Source organism: Lithobates pipiens, unplaced genomic scaffold (genome assembly GCF_037356315.1).
Source record: "Lithobates pipiens isolate NorthernLeopardFrog02 unplaced genomic scaffold, aLitPip1_a1.2 Scaffold_19, whole genome shotgun sequence".
Taxonomy (NCBI): domain Eukaryota; kingdom Metazoa; phylum Chordata; class Amphibia; order Anura; family Ranidae; genus Lithobates; species Lithobates pipiens.
The window spans coordinates 81157411-81172431 of NW_027507764.1; the positions used below are offsets into that span (position 1 = coordinate 81157411).

Below are 15021 nucleotides of genomic sequence, written 5' to 3' on the forward strand. Positions count from 1 at the left end.
AAGGTTTTTTACCTTCCTGCATATGTATGAAGGTAAAAAAACTTGTGTGCTGCACACCCCACAGTCCCCCTAATGCTCACTTGAGCCCCCTCTCTATCCAGCGACGTGCACAAGAGACTTGGCTGTCCTGGGACTCCTTCTCACTGGCTGAGACTGGCTCCCACTGCTGTCAACCACAGCCAGTGAACCAATGAGGTGGGGGCGGGGCCATACTACAGCTCTATGAGTCTTATAGATGCATAGAGCAGGGCTCGGGAGCGAGCACGCACTAGTGCCCCCATAGCAAGCCCCTTGCTATTGGGGGCACTGGTGAAGGGGGAGGAGCCAGTGAAGGAGCTCCGGCAGGGCACCCAAAAAAAGAAGGATCAGGCCTGCTCTGTGCAAAACCATTACACCGAGCAGGTAAGTATAACATGTTTGAGGTTTTTTTTTTTGTTTTTTGTTTTTTGTTTTTAAAGCCGAACCTTTAATACAATATATATATATATGCTGTAAATTATAGCAAAGCCACACACATTAAAAAAGGCCAAAAACAAGGTTTGAAAATACCTTATTTAACTTTTTTAGTATTTCGTCTCTTCCGGATATTGGCCACGCCATTGTTTCTCCTGTTTGCTGAATCGTTTGTGGACGTCATTCCCGCCATTCCTTTGTTTCCCTGTCCAAATTTTGTGCATGCAGATGACGTCTTATACTGTCACAAGGTGGGAGAACCAGGACGGAGAGGAGATCAGAGTACAGCATCGCGAGGCTTCCCTCTATGCCATTCTCAGTTGAAGATAATGACCCGGCATGCAGAGGATACAGAAACGGCACACATAGTGTGCCGTTAAACAATATACGGAATGCGCAAGCGCAGCTGACGTCACTCAACATTGCGATTTCTATGGCAACTGAAATAGTGAGTGAACTTTCACAGGCAGCGATCAGCTGCCTGTGCTATATAGATTAAAAAGAGATGAAGTTGTAGTGGAGGGTTTACAGCCACTTTAAAGCTGTCACCTTCAGATGAATGGACCCTATACAAAAAAAAAAAAAAAGTCAGGATCCCCTGCCCAGGCACAACCTCTTGCAACTTAGCCAGGAAGCACTGGCACTCCTAGTAAAATGGGCCATGACTGGCAAAGAGGAACCTTGCCCTTGATATTACTGTCCTGAGAAATAAGCTGAAACAGTGGATCAAGAGAATGCCTGAACCTTGTGAGTACTCTCAGGTAGCACAAGCTACCAGGGGTCTCCAAACTATAGCCCTCCAGTTGTTCAGGAACTACAATTCTCATCATGCCTGGTCATGTCTGTGAATGTCATAGTTTTACAATGCCTCATAGGACATGTAGTTCCACAACAGCTGGAGGGCCGAAGTTTGGAGATCCCTGCGTCTAGACTTCAGATAAATCCGAACAGCTTAGAGGATTGTCTGCCAATGCCAGACACCTAAGTGGCAAGTCACCCTTGAATAATAAGTGCCCCAATATTTGCAAATCACTGGCATTGCTGCACTGTACATGTGCTATGGCTGTACAGCGTCTGTGCCAGAATTCTTTAGGAACTGTGCTGGAGCTGCATAGGTGACAGTGCTTTATCTGCCCAGGAGCTGCCGATCGCACATATTTGCACGCCCAATCTACCCCTTGAACACAGCTACAGCATAAAAAGCCTTCACTGCCAGGGCCATAAGGGCTAATCATCACTCCTCACGGTGGGTGCATCTTGCAGGGCCTTCAGCAACTCAACTCTTCACAAGGGGATCACTGTCCTGGACCTGTAACTTAACTGATACTGAGCACCCTGGAGATCACTGTCCGCAAGATCCAATGCCGACTGGCTACTTTATAGACCTCTTGCATGCAGGGTCTAGGTACAGTCCATCTTGGCCTCAGTGCAATAGGTGAACGATCCTGATGAAACCTTTCTATTTCCCAGCAGCAGTGTGCAGAATAGGCCAAGAAATAGGGGACTGACAAAATAGGGAGCCCACGATAAGAAATCTTCAGAGATGCGATGTAGGCACATCACCAAATGACCCTAGGTAAAAACTGAGGCTTAGCTGAGATAGGCGGGATTATGCCTGGGAGGAGAATCCTGACTTTTTTTGGCCAGTGTCCTTTCACCTGACGGTGGCAGCATAACCCAAGTAGTTATAAATATGAAGTACCCTGTGTCCTGTGAGGTACGATTAAGAAAGCAAAAATTCATACAACAGATGACATAGCATTGTAAAAGATATGGATTATCAAAGGAATGGAGCCAGATGAATTACCGGTAATTTCACATAGCACGGGAAAAAACAAATAGTTTCCATTTTTTCAGGTAATATGAAGGGTATAAAAAAGGATGTGATATTTGCCTTTAGTTCTTATTTTCAGGGGAACCCATGTAAAAACCTAAACATATAGTTTTATTCCATGCACACAATGCAGAATCTGTAAACCTAAATCTGCATTAGCACGTGGGGTTAAAGGGAGGTTCCTTGCTAATAAGTGGGTATTATATTTAGATGTCCAGCAGCCAGTGTCTCCTATCTTTGTACAGTTAACCACTTGCTGACCATGCACAGGGAATGAAAACAACTAGATCCCCAATAAAAGCAGCACGCAGTGCACACATAAAGACTTGTTAGGCACATATTTAACCCCTTGATCGCCCTCTTGATGTTAACCCTTTCCCAGCCAGTGTGCAGTGTATAGCCCATAGTTTGTAGACACTATAACTTTCACGTAAACCAATAAATATACACTTGTTAGGATTTTTTTACATTTTGGCTTACATTTATGAAGAGATTTGATTTTTTTAATGGGATAATATTTTTTACTTGCTATAAAACATGTTTTTTGTTTTTTAAATTGTCTGTCTTTTTTTGTTTATATAAAAAAACAATTTAAAAAAAACAGGACCACCAAAATAAAGCCCCATTTGTGTGAAAAAATGAAATTAATTTTGCTTGGGTACAGCATTGCATGACTGCGCAGTTGTCAGTTAAAGTAGTGCAGTGCCACATAGCAAAAAATGGGTAGCTCATGAAGTGTTAACTGAAGTGGTTAAAGCACTACAGACTCTATCAAAATTTTCATATGACAATCCTGGATGTGTTATATGCCTGTATCCCCCCACTGCAAGCTGTGGTTCAATCCCCCAATCCCTATGTTACTACAGGACACACTAGTGATGAAGGGTTCAGCAGACAAAACCGCAATGCATAGTTGGAGACACAGGCGTCTGACACTCCTGGAAGTGTCAAATGCTAAAGAGCCTAATGGAGCCAAGGCAGGTAAAGTGAACCACCGGGGAGGGGAATACAATACCGCCTGTCAGTTTCTCTCTCTAGGGTACTATATTAGTATTTGTGCTGAGTTCCCAGTTCTGCACACTTGCTATGGCAGTCAAGAGATTTCATCTACCTATTCTGTACACACAACAAATTGAGAGAAATTCCCTTTTAGCTTTTAGCTGTCACCGGACCAAGTGTTACCATTAGAAGATTCCCCCTCCATTCTTGTTCTGGTGACAATTCAGAATTTTCAGGGTTTCACCACACCACATAGTGCATATTTTTGTTTGCATAAAGCGCGTGCATTGGTGTAAATTTCTGAATGCGCACTGCAATGCATAATTCTCTGTGCTACAGCATACTGTGATGCGTTACTGCACGTTGCAATGCACTGTGCTATTTTTTTTAATCAGTGCACACCAATGCAGTGCTATGGTCTCAACTGACTCCATTAGGCTGGCCATACATGACTAGCAGGTTGAACAAAAGAAAATGACTCAAATTCCCCATTCACATACTTGATGTGGATAGGGGAATCCCTCTTGCTGTGCTTTTGTCAGCTACAGTGGGGGAAACTTCCATGAATTCAGAATACAATGATCAGCTCTGCCAGCTATAGCCAGTAGCGCTGATGGAGAGAACATTGTTCAACAGGCTGGTTGTACACAAGTCGACCGATAGATTACCTTGTGTACAACCAGCCTGCCCATATATGGATCAAAATGTGTCTGGTTCCTGATGAATTTATGAATCAAAATGTGGCTGGTCCCTGCTGAACCAGCCAGATTTCAATCTGTGTATTGCAGGCTTAAAGGCTAAGTTCAACTTTTTTGCATATTTAGGGTTACATGTTCAATCTCCTGCTTCATCTCCCCCACTGACAGCAGGTGGGAATCCTTTCCCCGCAGCCACTCTCACAATTTAAAAACAGCTTGGCCCACACGCCCATGTAATTCATTTACATAGTTCTGTGGATGAATGAACTACAAGTACCATCATCCACCACAGCGGACAGCTTGTGGTTCTCAATGAACTGTGAGGGCGCTGGGCTCAAAGTTCACAGATTTTCCTGCAGTTTAGTAACTACCTTTCAATTTTGGAGGTACGGACAGTATACTGACAGTCTGCACGTTCCTGCCATTGTATCCACAATCTGCTGATCACAGGTGCAATGCTTAACAGGCTCCAGTGTAAAAATGAATAAATGCAAATGGTTTTACCTGCAAAAAGATGTGCATTTAATATTTTTTTTTGTAAAAGGTAAACTTGTACTTTAAGACATAATGCAAATTGCCTTGTCTCTGCACTGCTGGTGTGAACGAGCCCTCACTCCCAGTGACAATGGCCACCAGGACAAATAAAGGGTGAATCCCCCCAGGGGGGACATAGACAGTAATAACATCCGAACATGAGCTCTAACCCATCACTACAATTGTGGCTTTGGATACGCTTTGATGTTTAGTGATTTGGAATAAAGTCTGGGTTGGGTGTTTTCCTTAGCTGTAGAAGAGCCAAACCTTTTTATGAACTGCTTCAATGTCCCTTATTGTATCAGTCATACGATTAGAAAGTTCCAAGGCCTGAGCTTCAATCTTCTGTTCATATTCCCCTTGCAAAAGAGTCTTCTGAAACACGACTTCTTTCTTTAGTATTTCAAGAGACTGGAGGAAAAAAAAAAAAGTTAGACAGTACGTAAAAAGTCAAGTATTGGTTCAATCCCTAATTCTGAGGGGGGTTTCCTGATGGTGACAACAGTGGTCCGTGCCTACAAAATGCATATTGAAACAGACACTCCATCAGAAGCCCATATGATAGACTGACAACACAGGAGCACAATTAAAGGGACTGTAAAGTCAGAAGTACAATTTTGACACATTTTTTGGGACCATTGGCATTAATACAGCGATCATGCTACAAAAATGCATTGATTACTGTAAAAATGTCACTGGCAGTGAATGAGTTAACAATAGGGGCACTCAAGGGGTTAACTGTGTTCCCTAATGTGTGTTCTAACTGAAGGGGGAGGGGGGGCTGTGCAGGCATACCCCACTTTTAAGTACGCAATGGGGTTTATTTACTAAAGCTAGAAAGTCCAAAATCAGGCTCACTTCTGCATAGAAACCAATGAGCTTCTAACCCCAGCTTGTTTAATTAAGCTTTGGTAATAAAACTTGGAAGCTCATTGGTTTCTATGTAGACGTGAGCCTGCTTTTGCACTTTCTAGCTTTAGTAAATAAACCCCATTGTGTACTTAAAAGTGGGGTATGCCTGCAGTTGGGGTTTAGATTCATGATAAGCTTCAACATGCTAATATAATATAAAAAGTTGTTTTCAATCTTTAATTTTTAAATTGGTATTAAACTAAAAAAACAAAAATTTTATATACAGTGCCTTGCAAAATTATTCATACCCCTTGAAATTTTCCACATTCTGTCAAGTTACAAAAAAAAAAAAAACATAAAAATATATTTTATTGGGATTTTATGCATTTTATGTGATAAACCAACACAAAGTGTGGCTCATACTAGTGTGACCCAGGCCTTAAATTCCTAATTACCCAGGTTTATATTGCAATCTGTTTCCCGACTAGGAATATTCACCATTGCTGTAGGAGCATACACATTAACCTGAATGTTAACATGCGTAGGGTTATGCAGCCTGCACATTTGAATGGGCTGCTTAACCACTTGCTTACTGGGCACTTAAACCCCCCTCCTGCCCAGACCAATTTTCAGCTTTCAACGCTGATGCACTTTGAATGACAATTGCGAGGGCATACAACACTGTACCCAAATGAAATTTTTATCATTTTTTTCCCACAAATAGAGCTTTATTTTGGTGGTATTTAATTACAGCTGGGAGTTTTATTTTTTTCTAAACAAACAAAAAAAGATGCAAAAAAAAAAATAAAATAAAAAAAATCATGTTTAATAGTTTGTTATAAAATTTTGCAAACAGGTCATTTTTCTCCTTCATTGAAGTGCGCTGATGAGGCGGCACTGATAGGCTGCATTGGTGGGCACTGATAGGCTGCATTGGTGGGCACTGATAGGCATAGTTAAGGCGGCACTAATAGGCACAGATAAGGCGGCACCGATGGGCACAGATAAGGCGGCACCGATGGGCACAGATGGGCACAGATAAGATGGCACGGATGGGTGGCACGGATGGGTGGCACAGATGGGTGGCACTAAGGGGCACTGATAGGTACCACTGATAGATGGGACTGATGGGCACTGATAGGTGGCACTGATAGGTGGCTCTGATAGGTGGCACTGCTGTGCACTGATGGGTGGCACTGCTGGGCACTGGTAGATGACACTGATGGGCACTGGTAGATGACACTGGGGTGCAGCACCTTTGTTGAGGCAGATTGTGGGCACTGCTGGGTGGCACTGTGGGCACTGCTGGGTGGCACTGTGGGCACTGCTGGGTGGCACTGACGGGGGGCACTTATTTTTTAATGAGGTGGCACTGGCAGGGGGCAGGTGGGCACTGGCAGGGCTGGCCGTGATCGGGACTGATGTCCCGATCACGGCCGCTGATGATCGGCTCTTTTTTTTCTCCTCGCGCTGTCAGCGCGAGGAGGAATAATAGCCGATTACCGGCTCCGTTGTATCACATGAGCAGCTGTCATTGGCTGACAGCTGATCACGTGATAAGGGGTCGGGATCGACTCCTTGCTCGGATCCGTGATCAGGCGAGTCTCATAGACTCAGGGGGCGCGCAGGCCGCTCGTGCACGGGACGACTTCAATAGACGTGGTCCCGGCAAAGGAGGTCCGCGCTGTAGCCGTCATTCGGCTATAGTGCGGGTCTCAAGTGGTTAATGCACCAAAAATACCAAAAAAGACACACGTGCTATATTTTGCAACACAGTGCACTACAACACAACAAATGCAAATACAATACTGTTGTGGTGCACTGCAATGTACTGTACATACGTTGACAAGATGAGTAGGAATATCATTCAGAATAGTGTGAGCAGACCCTAAAATTGAGGGAACATTCAAAATTTTCAAGTAGAACTGAAGGCAATTCTTTTTTCATTTTGTATAAAGCAAGGAAGGGTTATAACCCCTTTTGGATTTTTTGCCATCTGTGTTCTATTGGGGAGTTTTCCCTTCAGCTCCTAAGGGAAATCCCTGGCTGTCACCAGAACTTGTGGGTCTATTTGAAGCTTTCCCCCTATATTACAGTTCTCATGACAACTCAAAATTTGGCATTTCCTTTTTTGCTTTTGGTGATAATGGTCATCAGGACAAATAGCAAGGGTGACCTCCCTAATGGGGACACAGACCACAATAAAAACCTGACAGGGGATCTAATTCCTCTCTGCTCTATCCAAAACTAAAAAATAAAACAAAAAACAAAAAACAGTTATAATTTATCATCAGAACAGGAATAGAAGGGAAATCTTCTAATGGGGACACTTCTACTAACAACTGCCTACTAGAGAATTTTTCCTAACTTTGGAGAGATTTAATCTCATTTCTCATCTCATTTCCTATTGTGCCTACAGGGCAGGAAGTAAACGAAATTCTATTTTTTTAACCATTCCCTGCTCCATCTAAAATGAAATAAAAAAGTTTAAATTTTAACTACAGTTTACCCACCTCCCACCCACCTTATAGACAAATGACAGCGGTGAGGTGGCTCTCTCGTTCTGGGACAACTTCATGTGACGTCCCACACTCACTGCACTTGCGTGCCCGCGGGGGCACACAGCGCGGTGATCGGTGGTGCGCTGTGTCCCTGGTACACGGAGCATCCCGGTAAAGAGATGATGAAAAGGCTCTTTACCCACGTGATCAGCTGTGTCCAATCACAGCTGATCACATGTAAAAAAGGAAATGTCAGTTATTGGCTAGCCTCTCTCCTCACACTGACAGCGTGTGAGGATAGTCAATCAGTGGCATTTTCTCACAGGGGAGACCTTCAGAGATAATCAGGGCACTGACCATCAGAGCTCTGATAATCAGTGTAGCCCCAAAAGTGCCCATCAGTGATGCCAGTCAGTGCCCATCAGTGATGCCAGTCACTGCTGCCTTTCAGTGCCACCTATAAGTACTGCATATTAGTGTCTCCTCCTCAGTGCCACCTATTAGTGTAGCGTCATCAGCGCACATCAGTGAAGGAGAAAAATTACTTCTTTACTACATTTTCTAAGACAAATGTTTGTTTTGTTTTTCAAATTTTTATTTTTTTATTTTTTTAAGCAAAAAAAAAAAACACAGTGGTGATTAAATATCCCTAAAAGAAAGCTATATCTCTATAAAAAAAAATGTATTTGGGTACAGCGCTGTATGACCGCGCAATTGTCATTCAAAGTGCGGCAGCGCTGAAAGCTGGAAATTGGCTTGGGCAGGAAGGGGGTGAAAGTGCCCGGTATTGAAGTGGTTAAATTAAAGAAAGATCGTACCTGTGTCAGTGTTTGTATCACATTTCTCAGCTCCTTTATTTCCCAAACCTCTGTGACGTCTGTCTGTGTGGCCTGATCGGACTCGAAGTTCCCCACTCTGAGCTGTGCGGAGATTGTGTGACTGTAAAGACAGAAATACTGTTACAATTCAATGTAATGATCCATTGTATTACACATTGCCACAACACATAGAAATGCACTTGCTCTATTTATTGTACAGTACTAGAGTCCATCCCACACAGTACCAACACATACTAAATTTCAACTGTCATTTTTAATATTTTTAAAGGGTAACTCCACTTTTGTGGGGGGAAAAATTAACAAATAAAAAAAAAAAATAATAATAATATAGCGTATACAATTGCATCATATAGTAATGAAATGTTATTAAAAATTACCTTTCCTTTTCAATCTGAAGCTCTGTAATTTTCTATATAGTGCAATATGGCCACCCGGACGTGTTCTGTACACAGAATGTATACAGAATGCCCCCCCCCCCCAGAAACGTAATTTCCCACTTGTGTGATTGGCTCACTGATTTTCCCAGAAGTCTACACTAAGCTACAAACCAGATATCAGATCGCTGCTGATCTGCGCTGCAGGGGCGCACAGGCAGAGCGAGCAAAGTGCAGCCGCGCTGTGGCTGCCATTCGCAAAGGGGTTAAACAGTATAGGCACTTATTTTTAATGTTTTGCATCGCTATACCTACAAAAGGGTCAGCCTGACTTGATCTAGCAGAACTTAATTTTTCTGACTAAAGATCCACTTTAACCACTTCAATGCTGGGCACTTATACCCCCTTCCTGCCCAGGCCAATGTCCATGCAACACTATACCCAAACAAAAATGTATAATTTTTTTTCCCACAAATAGAGCTTTCTTTTGGTGGTATTTGATCACCTGTGTTATTTATTTTTTGCTAAACAAATAAAAAAAGACTGAAAATCTTGAAGACAAAAAAGTTTTTCTTCATTTCTGTTATAAAATCTTTAAATAAGTACATTTTCTCCTTTACTGACGGGCACTGATAAGGCGGCACTGATGAGGTGGCACTAATATGCAAAACATTGATGGGCACTGATAGGTGGCACTGATATGCAGCACTGATAGGTGGCACTGATGGGCACTCATAGGCCGCACTGATGGGAGGCATTGACGGGCACTGATAGATGACACTGATAGGCAGAAGTGATGAGGAGGCACTGGCAGGCATTACTAATGGGCACTGATTGGCATCTCTTATGGGCACTGATTCACATGCCTGGTTGGTCTGCACTGATCATCAATTCGCTGAAGAGTCCCCCGTCAGTCAGGAGAGCCGATCTGCAGATCGGCTCTCCTCTACCCACGGCTTATCAGCATGAATAGAGGAAAAGCCGATAAACAGCACTTCCTGGTTACGATGTGACAAGCTGGACACATGGTAAAGAGCCTACGTCATAGGCTCTTTACCAAGATTGGAGATGCGGCGTGTCAGAGCGACACACCGCACCACCGATTGGCTTATCCTGCTGGATATCATGTGACGCCCAGTCAGGATAACGTAACTACTTTGTGGCCGTCATTCTGCTATATGGCGGGCGGGAAGTGGTTAAAGCGTAACTCCACTAACTCCACTTTTGTTGAGAAAAAAAACATTGCCCTCTGGGTGATCTATGTACTTTAGAAGGATTTTAGCAAAATTTGTTGCAGATTCATACATTTTGTTATTTTGAAGAAATCCCTGTGTTTTCCTCTGTGTCTCTGTGCTAAGTGAGCCAAATAGGAGTGGTTTCATAATTATCAACCAGCTGCTGCACCTGCAAGGCTCTAATGAGGAAATTTGCAGGGTCTGCATTCCCTTTAGACATGATTCTTCTACTGGGAGTATCTCACCAAAAATTACATTTTTGTTGCAGGGGATGCCTAAAATATGACTTGTATCTTAGTGCAGACTTCTGGGAAAATCAGGGAGCCAATCACACAAGCAGGAAATTATGTATCTGGGGGACGTTCTGTATACATTCTGTGTACAGAACACCTCCAGGTAGCCATAGTGTATTGCATTTTACAGAAAATTACAGCGACTGCAGATTGAAAAGGAAAGGTCATGTTTAATTACAATATGACTTGTGTCACAATTGTATACGCTATATTATATTTTTATTATTTGCTAATTATTTTGCCCATGGAAGTAGAGCTAACCTTTAACATGGAGAAAAATCTAAATGAGCAGAAGACACAAAAATTAAATAATCATGGTCACACCTAAGCAATTTAACCACTTGAGGTCCACACTATAGCTGAATGACGGCCACAACATGGACCTGAATTTCCGGGAGGCCGTCATAGGACGTCCTCCCCTTTGCGTGCTCCCCGCGCGCTGTGATCACCGAGACTCGGTCCCGGCCCCTTACCACGTGATCAGCTGTCAGCCAATGACAGCTGATCACATGATGTAAACAAAATCTCAGTAATCTTTTTTTTTCTCCTCACGCTGACAGCGTGAGGAGAAAAAAAAGCCGATCATCGGCTTATGCTCAAGGGACATCAGTCCCGAAGAGGAAGGAGGCACATCTGTCTCCTCCTCCGTGCCTCCAAGTGCCCCCTGCCATTGTCCACAGTGCCCACCACTGCCACCTATCAATGCCCATGAGTGCCAAATGCCCACACGTGCCACCTACCAATGCCCACAAGTGCCACCTATCAATGTCCACAAGTGCCACCTATCATTGCCCATCAGTGGTACCAATCAGTGCCTCATCAGTGCCACCTAGCAGTGCTGCCTTTCAGTTTAACCTATCAGTGTCCATCACTGCGACCCATCAGTACCCATCACTGCCAGCTATCAGTGCCACCTATCAATGCCCTTCAGTGCCACCTCTTAGTGCCGCATATCAGTGCCCACCTGTGCCGCCCTATCAGTGCAGCCCATTGTTGCCCATCAGTGCAGCCCATCGGAGCCCATCAGTGCAGCCTCATCAGCATACATCAATGAAGGAGAAAAATTACATATTTGCAAATTATTAAAACAAAATATTTAAAAAAATCATTTTTTTTTTTAATACGGTCTTTTTAAAAAAAAAATTACAAAAAATAAAAACAGCAGAGGTGATCAAATACCACCAAAAGAAAGCTCTATTTGTGGGGAAAAAATGATAAAAAATTAATTTGGGTACAGTGTTGTATGACCGCACAATTGTCATTCAAAATGCGACAGCGCTGAAAGCTGAAAATTGGTCTGGACAGGAGGGGGGTTTAAGTGCCCAGTAAGCAAGTGGTTAATGCACGCTGTCCAACACATGACAAGAAGCTTCTTGTTCTTTTCTATTGGGCCCATTCACACCTGTGCGCTGTGCTGGAATATACTACAAGTGCGGGAAAATCACACACCAAACACGCATTAAAAATGACATAAAAAGCAGACACGAAGATGTGAACCTAACCTCAGGGAATCAGGTGCTGCAGGAAGGCGTGCATTAGCCTAATGCGCAGCAACACATGTTACATACATTGCCACACTGCAGTGCCAATAATTTTAAATAGCACCCCAATGCACTAAGACCCCTTTCACGCTGGGGCGTTTTTCAGGCGCTTTAACGTTAAAAAAAAGCGCCTGTAAAGCGCTTGAAAGAAGCCTCATCTTCAGTCCCAATGTGAAAGCCCAAGTGCTTTAAGACCCCTTTCACACTGGGGCGTTTTTCAGGCATTTTTCAGGCGCTTTAGCGTTAAAAAAAGCGCCTGTAAAGCGATTGAAAGAAGCCTCATCTTCAGTCCCAATGTGAAAGCCCAAGTGCTTTAAGAGCCCTTTCACAATGTCAGCACCCGAACAACGCTTGTAAAGCGCCGCTTAAACTAGCAGCGCTTTACAGCGTTTTTCGAGCATTATTGGGGCGCTTTTAACCCCTGCTAGTGGCCAAATAAAGGGTTAAAAGCGCCCACAAAACTCTGCTGCCAATAGCGCTGCAAAGAAGCTGCTTGCAGGACTTTTTTTGATGCTCTGCCAGCTCAGCGCCTCAGTGTGAAAGCACTCGGGCTTTTACATTGGGATTGCAGTTGCAGCTTCTTTCAGGCGTTTTACAGGCGCTTTTTTTAAAGCTAAAGCGCCTGAAAAACGCCCCAGTGTGAAAGGGATCTGTGTGAAAGCACTCGGGTTTTTACATTGGGATTGCAGTTGCAGCTTCTTTCAATCGCTTTACATGCGCTTTTTTTTAACGCTAAAGCGTCTGAAAAACGCCCAAAAAATGCCCCAGTGTGAAAGGGGTCTAAGAGCCCTTTCACAATGTCAGCACCCGAAAAAAACGCTCATAAACCACCGCTTAAACTAGCAGCACTTTACCAGTGTTTTTCAAGCGTTATTGGGGTGCTTTTAACCCCTTCTAGTGGCCAAATAAAGGGTTAAAAGCGCCCACAAAACGCTGCTGCCAATGGCGCTTTTCAGGCGCTTCCCATTGATTTCAATGGGAAGGGGCACTTTAGGAGCGGTGTAATCACCACTCCAAAAGCGCTGCAAAGAAGCTCCTTGCAGGACTTTTTTTGACGCCCTGCCAGCGCAGTGCCTCAGTGTGAAAGCACTCGGGCTTTTACATTGGGATTGCAGTTGCGGCTTCTTTCAGGCGCTTTACAGGCGCTTTTTTCAAAGCTAAAGCGCCTGAAAAACGCCCAAAAAATGCTCCACTGTGAAAGAGATCTGTGTGAAAGCGCTCAGGCTTTTACATTGGGATTGCAGTTGCAGCTTCTTTCAAGCGCTTTACAGACGCTTTTTTTAACGCTAAAGCATCTGAAAAACGCCTGAAAAACGCCCCAGTGTGAAAGGGGTCTAAGAGTTGGTTCACACCACAAAAACGCACTCCAGATCTGGTTTCCAGATGCGTTTCTGCATGCACATTTTTGGTGCGTTCTGGTGCATTTTGTACATGTTTCCGGGTGCTTTTTATTTTATTTTTCCTGTTTTTTTTTTTTTTACTATACTGGGTTCTATTGAGTTTTTTATGCATTCCAGTGTGTTTCAGTGTGTTTTTTATGCATTTTACTGCGTTCCAGCACAGTCCAGTGCAGGAAAAATACAGCATGTTCTACTTTTTTTTTTCTGGAACGCCCTGAAACTGACCGCCCTAGTGTGAACTAGGCCATAGGAATTCATTAAACCTACTTGCCATGCGTTTTTTTTTTTTGTTACAGTGCACTGTACTACATGTGGTATGAAGCGGCTCTAAGGCAAAATAAAAGTGCCGCAACGCATGGCAATATAGCACAGCGTTTTGCTGCAAAAAAATTTAATAAAATTGTGACACATTTGATTTTTGGATTGTCTATTGATTTCATTGGCCTGCCTTAATGAAATGTACGTCTATGTGTGCCATAATGTGCGTTAATGCACTGCAGAAATATAAATGGACCCCAAGGCCCCATTTACACCTAGCACTCTGCAAACATGCGATTTTGTGCGTGTTTTCACGCGACACACACATAGGACAGCCTATTTGTGTCAAAGAGCTGCCCTGCTCATGACAAATGAGCCAAAGTATACTTTTTTTGGGGCATTAAGCATTGCACGTGATTGGCTAGCTTTTTTTTCATGCACATAAAAAGGCACCATGTCCACTTGCCACAATTGCGGCGCATTTAATTATGAATAGCACCTAAAAAAAAAATGTTTAAAAAAAATAAACATTAATGGCACTGTAAGTAGAAATACGTTTTTTGGGGTTTTTTTTTTTAATATTTCGCGAACATGTGCAATTTTGTGCACATTTATGATATGCCCGGTGTGAATGGGGCCATAATCATGATACAGAATGAGCCCTCGTCACGTCTTCATCATCTACACACATTTATCAGATGTGTTCCATGGAAGTCACCCTACTTCTCCATCACTCATCATAGTTCTACTCCCTGCATCGCCATTGTGAACAGACTGAGGTCGGTCGGTCAGTGTGGAAGTCGTGCAGCTGACAATACAGATCGGATACCTGAGCTCGATCTCCCGCACATAGGCGGCCACAGAATCCTCGTCAAATTCGCCGGTCCGCCCCGTTGTCACCCGCCGCTCCATGCTGATCCAACTTTCCCTGCACAAAGTTCTCAGCGTTCTATCTCCATGGCAACCGGATCCCCGCAGGGAGAGACACTTCCGTTCTGCACACTCAGCCGCGGCCATCTTTAGTTTGGGAGAATTTAACCCATTCCCATGATCACCGCTGATATACAGTGTGATCAGTGCAGTGTAGGGGTGACATATAAATACAGATATGTTATGCTGGTGTGTGTGTGTAGCTGTTGGAAAGTTATCCTCACTTTCTGTCTGGTAAAAGGTTGTCAGTAGGACAAGAGATGAGGGGAAAACTCTGTAG

At 43.6% G+C, this 15021-nt stretch overlaps 1 protein-coding gene across 1 annotated transcript in view; it reads right to left on the reverse strand.

Moving 5' to 3' along the window:
• Positions 1 to 14780, reverse strand: part of CUNH10orf67 (chromosome unknown C10orf67 homolog) — a 197882-nt gene extending 183102 nt beyond the window's left edge. The window contains exons 1-3 of the mRNA XM_077490965.1: positions 14641 to 14780; positions 8690 to 8810; positions 4786 to 4929 (exon numbers count right to left, since the gene is read on the reverse strand). Coding sequence (XP_077347091.1) covers positions 4786 to 4929; positions 8690 to 8810; positions 14641 to 14723 — 348 coding nt within the window. The 5' untranslated portion in view covers positions 14724 to 14780. The remainder of the gene's footprint in view (positions 1 to 4785; positions 4930 to 8689; positions 8811 to 14640) is intronic.
• Positions 14781 to 15021: the final 241 nt, after the last annotated feature.